Below are 22919 nucleotides of genomic sequence, written 5' to 3'. Positions count from 1 at the left end.
CCCATCTAAATCACCATTGTCCTCGGCTCCTACACCTTTTTCAACCACTGACGTTTTATTTGCCGCAACTTTCGTCCTTTTACGACCTCTCCCAGGTTTCCTTTTTTGACGTCCTTCTTCCTCTTCTTCGTCATCAAAGAAAGCATAACAGAACGATTGCCGCGACACTCTAGCACTTCGCCTCGTCGCCTCGGGCAAGACCACGTTCCCTGAGGCATCCGTCTCTAGCTTACGCTTTCTGCCGCGGCCTTTCTTGACAACTTCGGTGCCTTCCGTTAGTGGGTCGATTTTCGCTGGTTCGGTGTCAAGATCGAGACTTTCTCGTTTTTCACCTGTAAGAACTCCACCACCGCCTTCCGCCGACGGCTGATTCTTGAAACGTTCCTCCTGTCCTATTCCCTCTTGTTCATCACCGTCACCGTCTTGCTTCTCAGACTGGTGATACTGCGGCAGCAGAGGTGCGTCGTCATTCTGCAGCCGCTTGCTTCCGTGAGCCATGGAAACTTGGGTTTCAAAGTCACAAAGAACAGAATCAATTTACAAAACCCAAAGCTGCAGAAGAGGGTACAATCGAGTGGAAACTGGAAAGCACATTAGGCAGTAGGGAGTTGTGTCGTTATATAGGGGAGAAACTGACGACAGAGAAAGAAAACAATGGGTAATAATGGTGGATTTTCAAATCTGGCGCCAAGGTAAATAAAATAATTATCGGTCACTGGGGAAGTTTTCGAAAGATTATAGGAATGAAGGAGAGTTTTTGCGCGGCATCTACAATCTACTAATCAAAAGTGGCAAAAAAATGTGCCTTTGATGGCAGGTTTTGGTCACAGATGTTGTTCTTACGTGGGATGTCTGACCCGGTGTGAAGTATTCATCCATGCTTAGTATAAAAGCTAATTAGGATATAAAAACTAATTAGGAAGTTAATATTAATGTTGTATAGAAAACTTATTTCACATGTCTGTAAATTTTTTAAAATAATCTTATTGAAATTTTTAAATAATAATTAAGTTTAGAAAAAAAATATCATCAAAAAAAAATCATATAACTAATTTAACTAACATCTCTAATCTATTTAAATTAGTTAATAAGCAGTAGAATTTTTTGAAAATTCAGATAATCTTTCAACGAGAATGACGTGAAGAGATAAAGTCAGATTTTTTGGGCCAGGAAGTAAGGAATGATTTTAATTGCCATTATCCCTTAAACATGTTTTGAAATTATTTTAATCGACTAAGTTCAGTGCAGAGTATAAATTCCCATGTAAGAGCTTAATTATTAAAATTATTCTTACTTGCACGTCTAAAGGAGTACACTGGAACTGGCCGGGGAAAAAAAAAACGGAGAGGAGTACACTGGAAGATTAAAGCTTTTTAAGTTTTTTCTGTTTCTGGGGTGATAAAAGAGAGTAGTACGTAACTACCTGGGAAGGGGAAGGCCACAGGGTCATTAATAACTCGAACGTGACCGTCTCCACTGGATATTGGCAACAGAGAGTCATGAAAGCCACCAGACGCTGCTGCTCCGTTCTTCGCCAGGCTTCATGCGACCGCCTTTGCTTCCGTCATTCCCACAGTCAGCCCCTTTTTCCCATCTCGGACCACAGACCCTTTTCGCAGTTAAAATTGTTGAGGTCGACGTGTAAAGTTCAGGCCAAAAAGAATGTGTGAAAAATATATTCTATTTTCAAAACCACTCTGGATTTGCGAAATGTGAAGAGACGGTTAAGAGAAAGAGAGATCTAAAAAGGTGTTTAGATAGAATTAAAACTATAATTTTAAAAATATTTTACAGTATACAAAGTAAAATGTAAAAAAAAAAAATTTGATTTATAAAAAAGCGCTTTTGAAAAGCACTTTTTATAGTGCCCAAACATCTTTAAGTAGAAGAAGGAATAATACAATGATATAGCGTATAATTAACAGTGGCAAAAATGTAAAAAAAAAAAAAATCAATTATGATTTCGGATATTGTTTTAAGTTATCTTGTAAACACCCTTCTATGATTGTCAAATGAATTTCCATATCCTGTAAATAAATTTGTATGGTGATTCCATCGTCTTATTTTCTTAAACGACGTGTCTCAAAACATAAATGATGTGCATGCTCATAAATTTCTAGTCTACTACGAAGTAATGAGAGGAAAAAATCATATGGATTAAAAGATTCACAATCTGAAATATTTATGCTAGGTTTGTAAAAAAATTTGCAGTTATTTCAGAATCACATTTGGTGATGAGGCTTCAAAAGAGTTTTCAGCGATAACTCGTTTAAAAACCGATACTAAATCTTACAGAAAATGATAATAAATCGATCATTAAAAATAAATATCCTTTTTAAGATTTCCCGCAGGTGAGCCAGTCAGCCAGGATGCGTAATCTGTATGAAAGACGATGATCGGGAAAGTGACCTGACCTGATGAAGCGAAAAAAGTGGAAAGGAAAAATATCTGAGACAAAAATATCTAGCAGTATGATATTGTAGTAACTAACTACATCGTATAAGACCCACAAGAGCTCCTTGATACCTTATCTTTATCTGCAAAATGCATTGTACTGCATCTGCACGTCTTCTTCCGCTTCCCTCTCCCCTCTCTTCTCGCGTCACCAGAACGGAGTTAACAACCCCAAAGTCTTGCTCCAGAGGCTCAATTCTGACGTGCAGGGCAGTCCATTCGGCTTCTTCCATCACAGAGTTCGACCTCTATGATCTTCTGGGCATCGATAGCTGCTCCGATCAGTCCCAGATAAAGCTACCGCTACCCTCCTCCCGCGGTGCCACCCTGACATTGCTGGCCCCGCTGGCCATCAAATGGCCATCATTCTGAATGAAGCCTACGCAGTGCTTTCTGACCCCAGTTCCCGTTTGGCCTACGACAAGGTTTGTGTCGTTCACACAGAATAACAAATAAACTAGATTAACTGACTCCTTCCCCTGTTCACTTCCACGCCGTAATAATCCCGATCATAGAGTACATGTCGATATGTAACATAATCTTATCGAGGATTGGTGCTATAGAAGAGAGAAATAACAGTTTTGGAAATTGAGAGACGAGATGACATATATTTGAACAAGGGTGTGTTCCAGTATTTGATCTTGAAGCGCATCTATCATCACATTTATAGTAAAATAAACTCTCTCAAGTTGTTCTAGTTCTTATGGCGCAGGAGCAGAAAAAGATCGAAGGGTTCAAGGGTTTCACAGGAAGGCCCGTGTACTCAGTTTGGTTCGGGTCGGAAAGCGAGCAGAGAGCAATATTCGTGGATGAAATAAAATGCGTTGGCTGCTTAAAATGTGCTTTGTTAGCAGAGAAGACGTTTGCGATTGAATCAGTTTATGGCAGAGCCAGGGTTGTGGGACAGTGGGCTGATTCTGAAGACAAAATCCAAGAGGCCATAGATTCCTGTCCTGTCAATTGCATTTCGTAAGTTATGTTACTATTCTGCACTTTTTTGTTTTTGTTTTTTTTTTTTTTGGGATAACTAAAATTCGGAAGATCAGAATAAAAAGTACAAATGCAAGGTGCATATATATATACTGCATTTGCCTGCCATGCACTTCATTTCTCTGAGATTTAATTGTCATCAATCTCTGGTGCTGTACAGCACTGTTGTTGCCTTGTATGGAGGTAAAGCCAAATTTAATGGCTTCAAGTTCCTCCTATGTCACTTCATTTTCCTGATTTAGTTCCTAAACGAGCTGCTTCAGTTGTTTAATTAGATCTTAAGAGGGAAGATGATCTTTCAAGTCAAAAGATAGGAAACAAAGGCCGTGAGAATATCACGTATTGTGCTAAGAAAGATAGGTTGTCGTACGTTGGCAATGTGGCTGGGCATTAAAAGGGTAAAAAATACAAGATTTTTTCTGAACCTGACAAAAGCTTTTCGGTGCTTGCGTAAATATAGAGTTGTTGAAAGGTCCAACCTTGCAGCTCTGGAGTTCTTGATGTCCAAGCAGCCACGAGGCAATGTAAGAGTCGGCACAGGCAATACGGTCGGTGCTCGCGTCTCTAACATATTTACAGAAGTGCAGAAATTCCAAACCAGATTCCAGGAAGCAATGGAGAAGGCTTCCAACAAGTCTTCTAAGGTTAGTCTGTGTCGACAAGTAATGGTGGCTGCAATGAACTGGCTAATTAGTTCTCACGGATTAACCAGAAACCTCTTTATCAGCAGGTAATAGACCCTCAGAGAGAAGCAAGGATATCAGCAATTCAAGCAATCAGATCAATCTCTAACTGGTTATACTGGCGATCGCCTGTTGCAAGTGGGGCGTCATCAGGAGGACCCGACAAAAGCCTCACACGCGTTGCACGTAGATTACCTGAACCAAACATCGATAAGCTTCGAGACGCTGCTGCAAGGAAACAGCTCAGCGAGAGCAAAAGGACCAGGTGCCAGAGTTCTGATGAGGAGTATTGGGCTCCATCAGCTTATGCTCTTCCGTCCTCAACTGAGAATACCGCAACTCCAAGTTCAGCTGCAAAGCCCTCGTCATCTCCTCTCGAACAGAAAGAAGCAAATGAGAGGGAGTCTGAAATATATGAGAATCAAAATAACCCAATCAGATGGGCATTCCCAATGGTCACTGCCATGATCGCTGTAGCTACAGTTCGATTACATGGTGGGGGGTCAGTCCATGAATTGAATCAACATGCTGGAGGCTCTCTAGCTCTGGATATTGTTAACAGCCCTTGGTCGCAGGGTGTTCTTGCTGCAGCTACATGGTATATGATTGGATTGGCAGTAGTAGATCTTGTGGCTATTATCGGCAGAAAAAATAGATAGTGCCTCTATTAGATGCTTGTAAATTTAATGGCCAAGCTAGGCAAGTAGCCCATAGATACTTTGGAATGTATAAAGTAACATGAAACACAGATTGGGATATATAAAAGTAAGTTTTTCATTAAAAATATAATGGTACACGGTTTCCGCCTCCCGCATTGTTAAGTGTTAAATCAAGACTCTATGGTGTTTTAAAGTACAGCCTTCTTTTATTGTCCATCTCTGCTGAGAAAAAGCCCCGGGGAAGAACGTATTGACATTGAGGAAATAGAAGTAATTAACTGGCCAATTCAATTCGTAGCAAAATGTTGTTGTAAGAACCATATTGCTAACCATGCTTCTGTTAAGAAAGCAAAAATTTAAAGTTTATTCCAGAGTTTTCTCTCCTTTCATAAAATACCCAAAACACTGTATGGTTCTGTGGAAAACAAATAATCGGATCGGGCACAATCTAGTCTAGAAGTTTCATCTTCAATATAATACAATATTGTTGCCCATACAAAGTCGGTGGAAGACAACCCATTACGAATTGTTCTTCTGGCATTAACATTTGGAAGAGAAAGATAGTCATACAAATACGAAAAGAGCACTTTCCACAATAGGTTTAGTAACGGTATTTGGTTGAGTAATCTTTGGGAGCAATCACCAAACCACGTCCCTTTCTTGCACCTCGGTACACTGTCTCAATAATGTCAATGAACTCCTGCTTGTCCTTAAGAGCCCAGTTAATCTTGTTGTTGTTTCCAGTGCCAAGATCTATCATAATGTGTTTGTTCCTAAAGAAAAACATAACCGTGGAGGGATCATACAGCTCATACATGGTGTTAAAATCAGGAACCTCAGTTATGTCCACGAGGTAAATTACAGCAAAATTCTTTATGGTCTCAGCAACTGATGCCAGCACTTCATCCATCTAAACTTGAAAGAAAAATATTACAACACCATGTTATAATTTAGATGGCAGCTTATGTTCATAAAAAGGAAATAGAAATCCATTGCACAATCAGATAATCTGCATAAATCAAATAGGCAAGGGTGGTATTGGAAAGAAGATATAAGATCGTTTAGAGCAGGGCGGGCAAAAAACAGCAAGACTCATGTGCAGGCATTAGCGCCCGAGGATTAGGATTAATATAAAATCTGGATTCCTGTGGCCATGAATGCTCGATAAAATAATCCCTCAATATAAGGAAAACTGTGATTACTAATATTGGTTTACACTATGCATGCGGTTATAAGTTTGACTGATGGTTAATCCTTCTGGAAATTACACGGTTAAATAACCATTTTTCTTTCTTAATCATAAACGAGGCTCTCAGGCAATGGGAAGCAGACAAAGTGGGGAGAGTAGAAGGCGGACAAGCACCAAAGCCAGACATCACTTCCAGTATCAACTCACTTAAAATTAATGCTGATGCCAAGTGAGCAAATCACTCCTCCGGTCCTAAATATAAGGCCCTTTTGTAGTGTTTAGGACCGGAGGATTATTAACTATAGGCACCACAAAATTTCAGTTAACCTAAATACCTCGAACAAAAAGTCGACAAATTTGCAAAAGTCAATACTATATGACGCTCAGGTCCCAAAAAAAAAAAAACACTATTTGAGGCGGCACTTTGCACGAATAATACATCCGGATAATGGCAAGGTTAAACAAAATGTTTTGATTTAACAAACAGGCTGAAATCCAGTTTAGTTTAGGGTTCCAATAGACGGAAATATAGAGCAAGTGAAAATCAAAGAAGAAAAAGAAGAACCAGGCAAGGAAATACCTGCATGCAGGTCTCATCCCAATCATGGCCAAATCGGATGACGACAAGACGCTCCTCCTCAGCAAGGATGGCCTGATCTACAGCCCATCCTGAATGAAGGTGAGGCAGCAAGTACGACATGTCTCCCCGCGAGCTAAAACGAGAGAATTGCCTGAAATCTAATTAGGGCTAATTCAAAATCTGCAATCGGCGTCAGGTGACAATCCGAGTTTTGCTATTATGTCGACCCGACCCAACGGTTGAGTATTGCATCCATGAGGTCTCCTCGTTTGGTCTCTTTTTTAAGGTGAATACTAATTTTAAATAAATGAAATTTATTTTTTATTTTATCACTAACAAGAAAAATTGGCACTTATAATTTCTATAAAAAAAATTGGCACTTAAAATTAAAATATCTATTAACAATCAAATTAAAGAATCATATAATTTTGCTTTAAAATAGTTACAGTTGAAAATTAAAAGATTAATATTAGCTCAAACGATAATTATAATAATTTGAGGCGTAGATCTTCATTTTCATCAGGATATTCGCCAAGATGGAGGTGCCTGAGATGAGCAAAAGACTATACGAAATTTGAGGATATACTAGACAGATTATGGCTGATCGCAGTTCTTCATTTTAGTTGCACTATTTTTCCTCCCAGCATTTTGCTTACGCACAAAAAATTACTTAAAATTTGGTAAAGAGAATCAATATGCCCACAAATACTAAAGTATAGTAATTTAACTAATATTGAATTTCTTTAAATAATGATCGCTAAGTTGTTTTTTCCTTTTAATCTTTATTCACTTCTTTCAACTTCAAGCCAATATATCCCTGTCATAGTGTACATTATTAGTCTGTTAAATTCAACTTAGCGTATTGCATCATGTCCAATAAGTACAGATTTTTTTTTTTCCGGGGTAAATCTTGATCAGCTCCAATGGGCCTAGTATCAATGGTGGGGTGAGAAAATACATAAAATACAGAAAAAATATGTAATTCATATCTGGTTCAGCTCATACCCCGCAAGGCTGTAAAAACCCATACCAAGCTAAACTGACCGGTTTATTTTCCTGCCAATATGATAACATCGTTGGCTAAAATTGTCTTGACCCGCCCATCCAAACACAGGAATTTACCCAAAATTTGGCGTCCGCACAAGAACACACGAATTTTGAGTCTTCTCATGGTAAATAGCTCTATTAAAAACATAAGACATGAACAATTTATTTAAACAACCACAGCTGTCATCCAAGTTTACAGGGTCTAGAGTTGTAACATAACATATGTTCAGGAAAACGTCCAAAAAGGAAATCTCTTCCACAGCAAACTTATTGGAGGAATTGAGCAAAGTGAACATTCGTATCACATACGCCCAACCGCGGATCCTTCAGCTTGTCTCGTGCATGATCTCCGTGTCAACGCTTGCTGATAAATCAACAGATGCACGTTATTCATCATTTTGTACATTTATTTTAACACATGCCACTCACAAGAGTTCCATCAAGATTTTGGCACTGGCAGAAAATTTCTAGGGTCGTCAAAATAGTTGTATATAATGTATATGAAATTGAAATGATGAGGTGCGTCCTTCAAGGTACTTCATCAAAAGAACAGGAAAAAAGAATCCTTTCCATTCCAGATCAAACTCACAAAGAAATTAAATCAGCAATATGATAGATAAGTTAGCACTAACAGAACATGGAAACCTCAGTAAAGTTATTGACATATGCTTAAGAGCCACATAACTAAATGGGATAAGGTCCATTTGCCCTAGAAGTTTTCACGGAGGATCTGAGTATCCGGAAGTGGGAGCAATGTTACTCCGTGAACACTTCCGGGACAAAAATAGACCTTATCCCTAACTAAGTTAAGACAACCTTCTGTCATGATAACGTCCCCAATTTATTCAATAGAAGCTATGCAAAGCAGTGGTTGACAACTAATGGCTCGTTCTAAATTTGCTGAGAAGTGAGATAATATAAATCAAGTGAAGGTACCTAATTTTAATGTCCATGGCCATGATCATCATGACCCTCCCAAGGATGTCTCCAGCCCTGGATGGCACCAGAGAGAACAGGAGAATGTATCAGAAAAAGTAAAACTTAACCAAAATATGACTCGGCTAAATACAGGTAAACAAAATTAACTTTCAGAGTTTTACCAATACTACAGGGCCATCTTGCTTTGCCCTGTACAATACCCAGAACCTGAAAAATAAATTTTGAAACGCGCGGTAAGTTACCAAGCAGTCAGAATCGATTCAGTCAAATTAGATTACGGCGCTCTCAAGAATAATTTGGAAAAATGAAAACAGTCTCACAAAGTTTAATTTCAATAACGATTAACCATGTAACTTGATACCAAACATGCCTAAATCCTCACCAATATTAACTTGATACCAAACATGCCTAAATCCTCACCAATAACAAATTCCATGAATTAAACAGGAACAAAAAATACTCGTTTCCTCGGTCATTACGAGGGCAATCCGCCAAATATTTAGATCCCTCATCAACAAGAGATCCACGATGTAGCCAAAAATCAAATGAACAGAACATTTAATTTTGCTGAAAAGAGTAGATCTGCTGAATGAAAACAGCGCGCCAGATGAGATGGAGAAATGAGGGTTATCGCATACCACATAACAGCGCAAAGCCCCTTGCCAGTGACGGTATGCCAACGCTTCGGAGCATGCACTGTCATACCTTTGTAGGTTGTGCCCTCACCATGGCCTCCCCCCATCTCTCTCGCGACGCACTGCGAGTTTCGAACGCAACAAGCCCTAAAGGGTATAACGATTAGTGAACGCGACCGCTGTCAAGAACAAGCGAATTTTGTGGTGTATGAAAAAAACTCAGGGTGGAGGGAGAATTTCATAAAAGATAACATCGAAGTGATTTTATTTCTATCAATCCTTCAAAAAAAAAATCTGAAATTTAAAACTAAAATAAAATTATGCTTTTATAGTAAATAATCAAAATGGCCTTCATTCTCATGGAAAACGTGATTTTTCAGGCAAAAAAGCAAAAAAGGAAAACGTGATTTTGACACAGAGGACATTATCATTTTTCTGATAGAGGTTAATGTCGTCTTTAATTCTTAAAATTTGATACTCCTCCGGTCCTTATTATAAGACCCAATTTGACTTTTTATTTGGTCTTAATTATAAGACCCAATCCATTTTCTCTCTTATATTTATGCATTTTTTTCCAAGATAATCCTTCTAATAATGATAGTTTTAGCCAATATACTTAATTAGCAAGGATATTTTAGGAATAACAACACTTATTTATTATAAATAACCAACTTAACTTACTTCCTTAATCTCCTCAAATAAATCAATTGGGTCTTATAATTAGGACCGGAGGAGTATCTTTTAATTTTAGTCATTTAAATTTAAAACCAGTAATTTTGGTCATGAAATTTGATTTTATTTTAATCTTTCTAAACATTTTTTTCTGAGAACAATACTCTTTGTGTCCTAAATATAAAACTCAATTTGTAATATAAAATTAAAATGGGTTTTATATTTAGGATCAGAATACTACTACAATAAACCGAACCAAATTAATGGTTTTCAAATTTTATGGGTCAGAGCAAAAATTGCATAGGATTGCCTCTAATAATTGAACGCGTATCACAAAAATTCTATTAAGAATTGAACCAGATGTGTTGAACAAGAACGTAATTTTTTGTCATCCAAGAACAAAATGATACTAGTATTAAGGGAGATGAGAGTTTACGAGATGTAATTTACATAACGGCAAATGAAATAGAGCAATTATGGAATTCAATAAAGTTATAAAACTCGGAAGGCAAAGCATCCCTAAAGCAGTAGTTAAACATTTTACCCTTAATATAAGAACTAGATGATTAATTTGCAAACTTCTCATGATCAGTGGAAATATTTTTAAAAAAAATATAAATTTAGTAGATAAAATGGAGTGAAGTCTTGTATTATGACCAAATCTAACTCCCTGAATAACTCTTATACTAACTCTGGTTTTTAATCTAAGAATTGATTGATTAATTTGAATCTATTAAAGAAATTAGCTGGGTTAATTATTTGTAATAAATGAATATTATTTTTCTTAGAATATTATTGCTAATCAATATCAATAGTATTTGCTAGAATTACTATTATTACAATGACTATCTTAAAAAAAAAGATAAATATAAGAGACAAAATGGATTTGCAGCACATATTTATGATCAAAATAAAGTCAAACAAACTCTTATACTCCTCTGGTCCTAAATATAAGACCATTATACATATTAGTATAAGAGTCTTATATTTAAGACCGGATGAGTATCAAGGATTGAAAGGATCCCTGAGAGCGGGTGGGATGAATGAATTGATAGTCGATGCGAAAAATAACCAGGACACCTCTATTAATACCAACGGAAGACTCTGTTTACGTAACCAGCAAAGTGCATAAGGAAATGGTGGATGAGGAAGAAATCGTTATTTGCTACTCTTTTTGTTCATAAGATTGTTCTGCATTGACAAATCATGGCAGCCAATTGTCAAGTGAAAGTAAACACGCCTAAAGTGCTTTTGCTTTTGAACTATAGTGGTCCATCCGTTTCTATTTACTCGTATCGTAGAGCTGCAAGAAGCAAAAGGAGTGGAAGTGCTGAACTTTAAACCACTCACAGAGAAAGCTAGAGCTGCAAGAGAAACCAAATTGTGAATCGAGAGAAGAATTTTTACATTGATGCAGGACAATATTCCTTTCATACCAAACTGTATTAATGAGATTGATGATTCATTGTGATGCAGATTTTAATTTAACTAATTAATTATTTTATTATTGTTTATTTTAGATCGTAGGTAGTTACTCCATTCACCCCACTTCCCCACCCCCTCATTTTATTTCTTTTATTTATTTCTTTCTTTTTTATTTATAGTTTAGGGTTTCAGTTTGTGAGGAGACTTGGCATTTAGAATTTATCGATCAGTTTTCTCCCGTTCTCCCTGCTCCTCTACTTCTCCTCTCTTCTTCTTCCTCTTCTCTAACCTCTCATTCCTTCCAATCCTTTCTTGTTTTACATCAATTTTGGCATCAGAGCCAGGTTATGTTTCCCTGTGTTTAATTTCTATCAATCCAAACCATCCAAACACACCCTTAAGTTCAAAAGCCCCATCAGTGCCGTCACTCTCTAGGTTTTGCTGCACAATCGCCTCTGTCCATTCACTCCCAGGCCTCCTATCACCGTGCCACCACCGTTATCATCCTCTTCGGCCAATAACCGTCCAAATCACTCAATTTCACGGTGAGTTACTGCCTGAAGAAGTCCACTGCGCAAGATCACCGTCACCGTCACTTTGAAGGCTCATAACTCTCTCGTCCGACCTCTGATTGCCGCGAAACCACCGTCGTTCGAACCGTAGGGAGGAACACGGTCACACACCGAAGTTTCACGGCCAACGAACTATCGATGTGCCTCCACGCTCCGGAAGAAGTATCTGCGTGTGAGATCCACGCGCCTCTGTGCTTTGCAGTTCCAGATTCAGTTTTAGCGAAAATTACACATTTCGACCCGAATTTTCCAGAAAATTTCGCCTTCGCCCCAGATTTTGAAATTTTGCACCCAATTCGTTCGAGCAAATTACACTTCTGGACCCAGATTTTGTCAAAATTTTCACTTCGGCCACAGAATCATTTAGACACTTTGGGGTAATTTTTTCTGGTCTCTTTAAGTGCATTGGTAAGGTGCAATTGACCCTCTCTTTAACTTACTGTGACTAGTTTGACATACTGGAGGTTTCTAGTTTGCTTTTGCCATTTTATTGATTATTGTCTACCGTAGATCTTGTATTTTATTGGCATTTTCATTTGTTAAAAAAAAAAAAAGCAAAAAAAAAAAAAGAAAAAGAAAAAAAAGGAGGAAGAATTTATTTTCATTTATTAGTAGCTCTTTACTTGTTTCATTATTTGTTGTTAGCTTTCGTCTACCTACTGCATGACTATTCGTGATATTGAAAATAGACAAGACACCTTAGACCAAGCACTTCAATCTTTAGAACCTCGTGTTAGCTCCCTTCAATCCCAAATGGACCAGAGACTTTAGACCTTTGAACTAAAACTGAATGAACTTACCAAATGCCTTAAGGAATCTTTGGCCGAGATTAAGCAAGAATATAACTCCCAGTGTCAGGAGCTTAGAGCCACTACTCAGGAGCTTAAGGTATCTAATCAAGAGCTTAGGACCTCCCAGCAAGAAATTAGAGATTCTCTCCTAAGAATTGATAGGCATGTCTTTAGTAAAGGTGCAGAAGGGATTCTTGGAAATGTACCTGAGACCAATCAAGCGCACCTTAAGTTCGACAACATTGGACCATCTCACACTAGAGGCTCCCAACTGTCTATAGGGCTACGTAACCCGCAGGCTAAACCGCTACACGTTGAGACCCTTCCCCCATAGTTCGAGGAAGAGGACAACCCATGGGATGAGCAAGGGACAGAGGCTCGCTACGAATCCCATGTTGTGAACCGACGAGCCTATGGAGGATGCGCCGCGCGCCCTAGGTATGGACGAGAACCGTCACCGCCCAGACGATACCGAGACACCCCTCGGCAAGACTACAATGATGATGTGACGAAGAGGGTTAAAGTTGAGGCACCTGACTTTGATGGTCGTTTAGATGCGAATGCCTTCCTCGATTGGTTAGCCACCATGGACGACTACTTCGAGTGGTACAATATGAGTGACATACAATGCGTTCGTTTTACCAAGATGAAGCTTGTAGGATCCGCAAGGAAGTATTGGCAGTTCGTCCAAACGAACCTTGAACGCCTAGGGCAACCTCCTGTCACTACTTGGGAGGAGATGAAGTTGAAGCTTAAGGAAAAGTACGTGCCGGTCAGCCATTTAAGCATGCTTTTCAACCAATTGAACAACCTCAAGCAAGGAACCTCATCGGCAGCCGACTACGTCTCTCGATACGATGACCTTCTGATCCGCAATGACTTAAATGAGCCGAGTTTTGTGGTTATTGAGAGGTTCATCAGCGGCCTTAGGGATGACATGCAGAGGGAGCTCAGAGTAAACCGTCCTTACACTTTAGAGGAAGCATATCATAAGGCTATCGACATTGACTCCCTGCCTAAGTATCCCTCTTTCAGACGTCCCAGCTTCTCTGGATTAGAGTCTCGTCCAACACGTAGCTCCACTGTTTCGGGCAATCAGCGGATAAGTCAACAACTTTCAGGACCAAGCGCTCCTAGGCCAAGAGAGTCATCAGCCTTGAACGCTCGCACAGGTAGCTCATCGATAGAGTGTTTCAAGTGTCACTCTAAGGGACACATCGCTTCAAGGTGCCCGCAACGTGCATTGCTTATCGAATCTCAAGACGATGCACTACTCGAGAGCGATCCAGATGTCGTCATCGACCCTGTCGATAGTCCTTCTGATGTGGACGAAGAAATTAATTGTGATGACATGCCATCAGGTCATCTTGGAGTGATGCGATGCCTCCTGACTGTCCCAACGCCGGATGACTCATGGAAATGGAATAGCATCTTCCACACCTTCGTGAAGTGCGGTGATAAGTCATGCAAGCTGGTTATTGATAGTGGAAGTGAAAGGAATGTGATCTCTAGTCGAGGTGTTACTCGTCTTGGACTTAAGACAGAGCAAATTGCTAAGCCTTTCCAAGTTGCGTGGATCGACAACACTTCATTGCTTATCACTCAGCAGTGTCGAGTCCCACTCCAGTTGGGTGACTACAAGGAGGATGTTTTATGTGTTGTGATTCCTATGGATGTGTCTCATATTCTTTTAGGACGCCCGTGGCTATATGACCATGATGTCACTATCCAAGGCCGAGCGAACAACCACATCTTCAAGCATGAGGGCAAGACCATCTTACTCCGTCCTGCAAAGCCTGAGCCTAAAGCAAAAGGTCTAATCCCCACGAAAGGATCCACTTCTAAACCTATCAACCTTACCTCCTCACGGAAAAGCAATTCATCGAAGAAAGTAGAGAGGGTGATGTCATCCTTGCTGTTGTTTCTAAAGTCATTTCTCCTCCTGCACAATACCTGACAACTTCCCAAAAGAAGTGACCCAACTCTTGGACGAGTTTAAAGATGTTGCACCTGAGGAGTTACCTCCTGACTTGCCACCCATAAGGAACATCCAGCATGCAATCGATTTGGTTCCAGGATCACAGCTCCCCAACCTTCCACACTACAGGATGAACCCTAAAGATCGGGAAGAGCTCAATCGTCAGGTTAACAGCTTGCTTGAGAAGGGCTATATCCAGCATAGCCTCAGTCCTTGTGCTGTCCCTGCCCTTTGACTCCGAAGAAAGACGGCTCGTGGAGAATGTGTGTTGATAGTCGAGCCATAAACAAGATAACTGTCAAGTACAGGTTCCCGATCCCTAGGTTAGAGGACATGCTTGATTTCGTGTCTGGGTCTAAGTGGTTCTCCAAGCTTGATCTTCGTAGTGGTTACCATTAGATTCGAATCAGACCAGGAGATGAGTGGAAGACTGCATTCAAGACACAAGATGGACTGTATGAGTGGCTCGTTATGCCATTTGGCTTAACAAATGCCCCGAGCACATTTATGCGAGTGATGACGCATATGCTGCAGCCCTATCTGGGAAAGTTCGTGGTTGTCTATTTTGATGACATCCTGGTTTTTAGTAAGTCCAGAGATGACCACTTGCACCACCTTAGACAGGTGCTTCTGACCCTGCGGAAGGAGAAATTTTATCTCAACCTACCAAAGTGCTCCTTCCTACAGAGCCAAGTTATGTTTCTCGGATTCATCGTCTCGGAACAAGGCTTATCTGCTGACCCTGCGAAAGTTCGAGCTATTCAAGATTGGCCAGAACCGCAGACACTGCATGAAGCACGTAGCTTCCATGGGCTTGCATCTTTCTATCGGCGTTTCATCAGAGACTTCAGCACACTTATGTCTCCAATTACTGACTGCCTGAAGAAGGATAAGTTCAACTGGACTCCCATGGCCTCCACAGCTTTCAGCACTATTAAGAAGAAACTCTCGAGTGCTCCCGTCCTGGCTTTACCTGATTTCAACAAGTGCTTTGAAGTTGCGTGTGATGCATCCGGGGTTGGGATTGGAGGCGTTCTCAGCCAAGAAGGCCACCCTGTCGCCTACTTCAGTGAGAAGCTCAATGAGGCCAAGCAAAAGTACTCCACGTATGACAAAGAGTTCTACGCCATTGTTCGCTCTTTGGAGCATTGGAAGTACTACCTCCTTCCCCAACAGTTTGTCATATACTCAGACCACCAGTCTCTCAAGTTCCTTAGCTCCCAACGGCATTTGAATGCCAAACATGCCAAGTGGAGTGAATTCATTCAGGAGTTTACCTTCGTGGTCAAGCACCGTCCAGGGGTAGAGAACAAAGTAGCTGACGCTCTTAGTCGAAGAATCCACGTTCTCAACACTCTAACGGTTAGTGTCATGGGCTTTGACCGGCTCAGGGATGAGTACACCTCGTGTCCTGACTTTGGCATCATTTATAACGAGGTTAAAGATGGCAACCGCCACGATCATGTGGATTTCCTTATCAATGATGGCTACTTGTTCCGTGGGACAAGATTGTGCATTCCCCGCACGTCAGTGCGCGATTTTCTTGTTTGGGAATTGCATGCTGGAGGGTTAGCCGGACACTTCGGCGTTCAGAAGACTACGGTCCTGGTTGAAGATAGGTTCTACTGGCCTTCCCTTAAGCGTGATGTTGCTCGAATCCTTTCCCAGTGTCGTACCTGTCATACGGCCAAAGCAAAGAAGAGGAATACTGGATTGTACACGCCTCTTCCTGTTCCTGAGGCACCTTGGAAGGACATTAGCATGGATTTCGTGCTTGGATTGCCTAAGACAGTGAGAGGACATGACTCTGTCTTGGTTGTGGTTGATAGATTCTCAAAGATGGCACATTTTATTCCGTGCAGTAGGACTACCGATGCCTCACATCTGGCAAAGCTTTTCTTTCGAGAGGTTGTGCGTCTTCACGGTTTGCCTACCACTATCGTCTCTGATAGGGATGTCAAGTTTGTCAGCTATTTCTGGAAGACCCTTTGGAAGCTATTCGGTACACAATTGAAGTTCTCGTCTGCTTTCCACCCTCAGACTGACGGACAGACTGAAGTGACTAACCGTAGCTTAGGTGACCTGCTCCGTAGTTTAGTTGGCGATAAGCCTGGTAACTGGGATTTAGTCTTGCCTATAGCTGAATTTGCTTACAATAACTCGGTCAATAGATCCACTGGCAAAAGCCCATTCCAAATTGTTCAGGGTTACAACCCGAAGTAGCCTGTTGACCTTGTTCCCCTTCCCTTGTCTGCTCGCCCTTCTGAGTCCGCCGAGACCTTTGCACATCGCCTTCACGATATTCATGCTGAGGTTAGGCGTAAGTTAACTTTAAATAATGACAAGTATAAGGTAGCTGCTAATGTCCATCGACGTCACCAGGAGTTCGATGTTGGCGATCTTGTCATGGCTCGTATATGGCCTGAGCGTTTTCCAAAGAGGCCTTACAAGAAGCTGCATGCTCGTGCCTCTGGCCCATTTTGCATTTCCAAGAAGTTAGGGCCCAATGCATACTTATTAGAGTTACCTCTAGATATGGCTATCAGTCCAGTATTTAATGTTGAGGATCTTGTTCCTTACCGGGGCACTTTCGAGCCGCCCCCTTTGTGTTCTGATGATTCTGCAGGTACCTCGACCTACCAAGCCCCAACTCCACCGTTGCCCAAGGTTGCGCCGCCCACCCCAGCCATTGATGCCGTGATGGATGAGCAGATGATATCCACTCCAGCAGGTCCCATTAGTCGTTACCTCGTTCGTTGGAAAGGCTGCACTGATGCAGATGCCACATGGATTACTGAGGACGAATTTCGTCGTATGGACCCCGCCTTCCTTGATGACTTCCAGCTGTCCAACTCTCCAGTGGCGAGTTCTTCCAAGCCGGGGAGAAATGATGCAGATTTTAATTTAACTAATTAATTATTTTATTATTGTTTATTTTAGATCGTAGGTAGTTACTCCATTCACCCCACTTCCCCACCCCCTATTTTATTTCTTTTATTTATTTATTTCTTTCTTATTTATAGTTTAGGGTTTCAGTTTGTGAGGAGACTTGGCATTTAGAATTTATCGATCAGTTTTCTCCCGTTCTCTCTGCTCCTCTACTTCTCCTCTCTTCTTCTTCCTCTTCTCTAACCTCTCATTCCTTCCAATCCTTTCTTGTTTTACATCACATTGTCTATGTGAAGCTAAAACTGAATGAGGATAAGGAAGGAATAATTTTTTTTCCGAGACTCTTCTTATCGGTCGCCAAAAAAGATAAAGGCTCTTTATATTCAAATGACGCGGGAGTTTCTAAGTGAGATGTTTAGCTGGAATAGATTCCAAGAATTTCCCAAAAAAGGTCCAATTTTCTAGAAGTCACAGAGAAAGAGAATACAAATGAACATTTGAATTTTCGTCGTAAGTCATATTATTAAGCATAAAGAGTGTTCACGCCACAGTTCTAGTTAAACGATGCCTGACGGGGATGGTTCCCTCATCATTCATTCATTCCCACAAAATAGGAGATTTAAATATCTCCCCGCCGGTTAATATTAAGAATAACGAAACAGCAACATTAGTTTTGTTGTAATAGACACAAATATTACATCAATGTTAATTATTAATGATTACTCCCTCCGTTCCTGATTATAAGAGACACTTGATACTTATGGCATATTCTTATATATAAGAGACACTTAAAAGTTGTCTCTATTTTTTTGTATTGATTTCCTATTTCACCCCTATTTATTTTGTTTCCAACTCATACTCTCTCTCCCTCCCACTTCTCTTTCTTTTAATAATTTAATTGTTCTTTCTCATACTCTCTCTCCTTATTAATTGGGACATTGTTGAAAAAAATATTATACTTTTTACATATTAATTGTCCTCAACTAATTTTAACTATTTTTTTTATCAACATAATTTGATTATTTGTCTCTTATAACAAGAAAGAGAGGGAGTAATTGATTGGTTGGCTTAAAGAAGTTAACATTTAAAACCGCTGGCAAAAAAAAAAAAAATTTAAAACTAACATCGAGTTTGAACAGAAAAGTTTTGGCGAGGTACGCGATCCCTCGTTCCCTCCAGTTTTTCCCGCCAAAAGAGGGGGGGGGGGATATTTTCGGAGAAGGAGAACTTCTACAGAGAAGAAAAAATCGAAAGGCAAGAGTGAAATGGAGGCGGCCCCAACAGGATGCTACAAGTGTGGCCGACCAGGCCACTGGTCGCGTGATTGCCCCTTTTCTCCTTCAAACCCTGATTCATCTTCCTCTCACAAGCCTACTCCCGCTGGCGATGGAACCCCTTCCGTTCGCAAGCCGGCCGATAAGCCCAAGAAGCTCCCAAGATCCAGGCCTAAACTCACCCCTGATCTTCTTCTCTCCGATGACGGCCTTGGTTATGTTCTTCGCTATTTCCCTCGCGCTTTCAAGTACCGTGGCCGCGGGAATGAGGTATTCGCTGGATTCCTTTTCTTTTCTGTTATTCTTTTTTATTTGGTAACCAGATTCTGTAATCACAAAGACTTTGTCATGGTTGTCCTCTTCTGGAGGAGTATTCTTGAATGAACGAAGATTGATCTCTGTTTCAGTGAAGTAGTCATGTTGACATGATTTTTATAGCCATCAAACTCGATGCTCTGAGGTGAGCAGGCATCAACGATGTTTACCTCATTTTTTGACCAATAAATGCGGTGTATAAAAAATCATCAATTAAAAAGAAATTCATAAAGCTGTCTTTGGTGACGGATAGTACATCACTTGGCACAAGTTGTCTTGGAATAAAACATATTTGTAACTTTGATATTTTGAGGTGAGTTGACATCAACCACTTTCCTGACCAATAGATGTGATCCATCAAACGATAAATCCGAATTGATAAAGAATTTTCTTCTTATAGACTATCCAGGCTATGATATTATTGTACTCTCATCTACATTTAAGCTGTTTAAACTTAAAATTGGGCATTTCAATTTCTTTCTTATACGTCTTTTGTGCATGCTGCTTTGTTTAGGTTCGTGATCTGGGTAACCTTCTTGAGTTATACTGTGAATGGCACTCTCGCTTGCTCCCCTATTACTCATTCAATCAATTTGTTCACAAAGTGGAGCAAGTTGGTGCTACGAAGCGTGTTAAGGTACGGCGATACTTCTGCATATTGAAAGTTGATAATCATGTAAATTCTACCTTCACAGCTTCAAAAATTTCGCGAACTATCTACGAGCGTGTATGCCCAAATATGTAGTAGACCTCTTTGCATTATGATCCCCCATGGTCCCATTTCTGTCACTTTTCTACTCACATGATATGCAAACCATCATTTAACGTTTCATGATATTTTGGTTTAGTTTTAACATTTTAAAGTAACAATTTTCTTAAGAAGTCAATTTTGTCCATATTTTCCTACAAGACAATCAAGTTTGCAAAGTGACTCAAATCGAACGAGAGCAAGCAAGGAGAAATTTAGGTTGTATCAGTATAATTTATCGGAATTTGATCCATTCGCTCTCCTCAATTACTAGCACTTACTCTTATTTTTTGGTCGAAGAACATGTCAATAGACAGACTACAATGCATGTTAAGCATATGATAGTTTTGTCCTTGTTACTGCAATCATAGCAATGTCTGTGTTGTGTGATTGCCTGCATGCATGCTTCTTACTCATGCTTCTTAAAATTCTACGGGTTCTCACGTTGATTACCCACTGCGGAGAAACTAGACTTGCCTCAGGGAATTGAGAGAAAGAGTTGCTAATGGTGGGGATCCAACAAGGCTGCGTGAACACCCAGTTGAGCATGATTTTCCGGCTGATAACGCTGGTATGATGTTCGCTTTACAGTTTGGTATTAAGTTCTCAAGACGCATTAGTTTCATTGTGTTAAATGTTGCTTTCCGGAAACTTGTGATTATAATCTTGCGGAACGAAATCTAATGGTGCATAAGGGTTGTAATGCACTTTATCATGTGTTGGTTGCCCAAGCCATTCGACCTCTTGCCCATTGATCGTAAACCCCTCCAAACAAACCCACCCCCCGGGGGGGGGGTGGTGGGGGAGGGGGGAGAAAGAAAAAGGGGAAACGTAGCCATAGAGATGCGCAGTGTTGCAACTTGGTATGACAGATGGCGATATCTTTTGTCTTCCTTCGGAAATATCCATTATTAGCATGAAATGTATCCATTTTCGTCTTATTAACTCATTAGTACGTTTATTTCTTAGATCCTTTTTTTTTCTAATTGATATTGGTTTTAATGCTATTTTGTAATTTTGATTAGTTTTATTCCTGTATCTATATTTCAATTATTGACTTGTATAAGTGGAACGAGCTTATTATCTTTGATTTGATCCTGGGTAAGATCCTGTGACAAATTTGCGAGCTTTTATACCCTGCTGGCTTGATGCAATCATTCAATGCATTTCATAGAATCGTTTCTTTGCCGATTGACGAGAGCATCGTTCATTTTGTGTTGTCCAGCATTTATGCCAAATCTCTATATTCTGGTTATATTTGCAGAAACTGGGGAAGCCAGTCATCAAGAGGGAGACGTATTTCCAGAATCCCAAAATGCTGAGAACACTGAAGAAGATATTCTTAACGAAGTTTTCGAAGAGGCTACTGCAGTAAGTTCAATTTCTTCTAAATCAATTTTCTTCACTGTCGTGCAAAACGATCTATCTATTACTAGGGAAACGTTTGACGGTTTTGCTTTGCGAAGGATACTAGCCATAACCTTCTGCTGCCTATCTTCAGTATGATATGATTGGTTAGAAGCTTTGTGGATGTTTTGATTTTTCAAATGCTTCAAAATCAGGATAGTAACGCTGAATTTTTTTTAACTGATTTTGTTTTACGGGAAAAATGTTTATTCTGGCTAAAAACGATACTATGAATGATGAATGCTTGATTGGGATTTCCATGAAAATATTCAGAGAATATGTCCTTATGAATGTTACTCTGAGGCTCGCCGTGTACCAAAAGCAATGTTTAGTTAAACAAGGCTAACGGCCAATAAAAGAAGAGAATGAACAGAAGCTATTGATGATGCGGTAGATGAGGAGACTCCTTGCCTTTGTTGTTACAGGAACCTTCTCAGTTCATAGATTCCATCGCGGAAACATCAAATGGAGTTTCAAATAGCGGAACCAAAACTTCTGGCAAAGCTGAAATAACAGAAGAGCAGAGGACTCGTATGGAAGCAAATAGGTTGAAGGCTCTAGAAAGGCGCGCTGCTCGAGCCCCCTCATCACAGGCCACCTGACTCAAACATCCCTTGTAAATGGAGACCTTTTTTCCCATTTTTCCTATTACGTGGTGTGCAAAACATGCTTGTTGCCCATGGAGTCACATTTATGCCTCGGGTTATGTGCTTATCTAGAACAACAATTTCGAACGAAGATATGGCTGTATTTTCATTTGCTACCTAATGTAACAGCCTCTAGAAAATGTTAATAGTGCGTCCAGTTTCGCAACACTATTAAGCATGATTGGAAGACAAGCACAAAGTACTTTCCCAAATGCACCAAATTGTCGGATACAAGGGTGTTGCTACCACTGTCAGGATAAATTCAAACTGAAAGAAAGCTTTTTCAATATATGTGCGTGTTTTCATCCCGCCTGAACTGAAGGCACTTACGAAATGCTAAGCCTTTTAACACTGGATTCCACTCAAACTTTTATTGGAATTTTAACCAACATTTACTGGTAATTTCAATTTTGTGAGAGTATTGCTCAATGCTTGTCAAATGATGACTCATTCTTTTATCCTCCTGTACTCTAAAAAAAAAGAAAAAATAAATAAATTGAAGGACCTGAGTTAATATTTAATTTGAGAAACTATTAAAATCATGATTAAAGTAAATGATTAAAAGACAAATCAATAACTATATTTACCTAATAGAAAATTATCATCTAATTTCTCTTTTTATTGTTTTTCATTTTCTTCCAACACCCAATGGTAGGCACTCCATTTGAAAAAAGAGGGGTGGCTATCAGAGCAACTATTGTGCAAAACAATGAGATTCTGTGACAGGGGAAAAAGTTACAAGAAAGAAAAAAAAAATTATGGAGGTATTCTATGGTCATTTGATTGTATTTTGGTGCTTAAATCAAACTGTAACTTTTAAGGCCCTTCACAAAAAATGTTCACTATTGAGTATTGACTATTGACATTCTTTAAAAAAAAAAAAACGCCAAATTCGTATAGCCAGCAATACATCAGAAAAATGTTTGGCATCATATCTTGAATGAGTAAAGTTAGAAGCAACTTCTGCTTTGGACTGGACTAGCCATAAGAAAACCGTCCAAGCTTCAATAAGCATGTTCGATTTA

General features: G+C 39.8%; 4 protein-coding genes and 1 long non-coding RNA gene across 5 annotated transcripts; 3 read left to right on the top strand and 2 right to left on the bottom strand.

Moving 5' to 3' along the window:
• The first annotated feature begins 2515 nt into the window (after positions 1–2515).
• On the top strand, positions 2516–4934 carry LOC114743747 (chaperone protein dnaJ C76, chloroplastic-like). Its single transcript, XM_028931967.1, is given in 5 exon segments — positions 2516–2749; positions 2752–2879; positions 3167–3423; positions 3905–4088; positions 4175–4934. Coding segments are annotated over 5 exon segments (1386 nt in total). The 5' UTR covers positions 2516–2544; the 3' UTR covers positions 4787–4934.
• Positions 4935–5131: 197 nt separating this feature from the next.
• Positions 5132–6751, bottom strand: LOC114743748 (thioredoxin-like protein YLS8). Its single transcript, XM_028931968.1, has 2 exons — positions 6556–6751; positions 5132–5696 (listed from the first exon to the last, which is right to left on the bottom strand). The coding sequence occupies exons 1-2, from the start codon at positions 6673–6675 to the stop codon at positions 5388–5390; spliced, it is 429 nt and encodes a 142-aa protein (XP_028787801.1). The 5' UTR covers positions 6676–6751; the 3' UTR covers positions 5132–5387.
• Positions 6752–7530: 779 nt separating this feature from the next.
• Positions 7531–9358, bottom strand: LOC114743749 (uncharacterized). Its single transcript, XR_003740022.1, has 4 exons — positions 9180–9358; positions 8703–8748; positions 8539–8595; positions 7531–7966 (listed from the first exon to the last, which is right to left on the bottom strand). It is a non-coding gene; the product is annotated as an uncharacterized LOC114743749 (long non-coding RNA).
• A 7662-nt stretch (positions 9359–17020) lies between these two features.
• On the top strand, positions 17021–17530 carry LOC114743746 (uncharacterized). Its single transcript, XM_028931966.1, has one exon. The coding sequence runs from the start codon at positions 17021–17023 to the stop codon at positions 17528–17530; it is 510 nt and encodes a 169-aa protein (XP_028787799.1).
• Positions 17531–18746: 1216 nt separating this feature from the next.
• LOC114743750 (chromosome segregation in meiosis protein 3) lies at positions 18747–22060 on the top strand. Its single transcript, XM_028931969.1, has 5 exons — positions 18747–19047; positions 19607–19729; positions 20312–20411; positions 21105–21211; positions 21673–22060. Exons 1-5 carry the CDS (start codon positions 18769–18771, stop codon positions 21847–21849), a joined length of 786 nt encoding a protein of 261 aa, XP_028787802.1. The 5' UTR covers positions 18747–18768; the 3' UTR covers positions 21850–22060.
• Positions 22061–22919: the final 859 nt, after the last annotated feature.

The sequence above is a fragment of the Neltuma alba genome, unplaced genomic scaffold (genome assembly GCF_004799145.2).
Source record: "Neltuma alba isolate B1F8T4 unplaced genomic scaffold, ASM479914v2 tig00004115_pilon, whole genome shotgun sequence".
Taxonomy (NCBI): domain Eukaryota; kingdom Viridiplantae; phylum Streptophyta; class Magnoliopsida; order Fabales; family Fabaceae; genus Neltuma; species Neltuma alba.
Note: the sequence above shows the minus strand (reverse complement) of the source record. Positions and strands in the feature narration are given on the sequence as shown.

Bases quoted from the DNA above. Each gene is read 5' to 3' on its own strand.
- LOC114743746 (XM_028931966.1), top strand. From the start codon at position 17,021: ATGGCTCGTATATGGCCTGAGCGTTTTCCAAAGAGGCCTTACAAGAAG.
- LOC114743750 (XM_028931969.1), top strand. From the start codon at position 18,769: ATGGAGGCGGCCCCAACAGGATGCTACAAGTGTGGCCGACCAGGCCAC. The intron at 20,412-21,104 runs GTATGATGTTCG...TTATATTTGCAG, and splicing joins TTTTCCGGCTGATAACGCTG to AAACTGGGGAAGCCAGTCAT. The intron at 21,212-21,672 runs GTAAGTTCAATT...TTGTTGTTACAG, and splicing joins TTTTCGAAGAGGCTACTGCA to GAACCTTCTCAGTTCATAGA.
- LOC114743748 (XM_028931968.1), bottom strand. From the start codon at position 6,675: ATGTCGTACTTGCTGCCTCACCTTCATTCAGGATGGGCTGTAGATCAG. The intron at 5,697-6,555 runs GTATTTCCTTGC...TTTCAAGTTTAG, and splicing joins GGGATGAGACCTGCATGCAG to ATGGATGAAGTGCTGGCATC.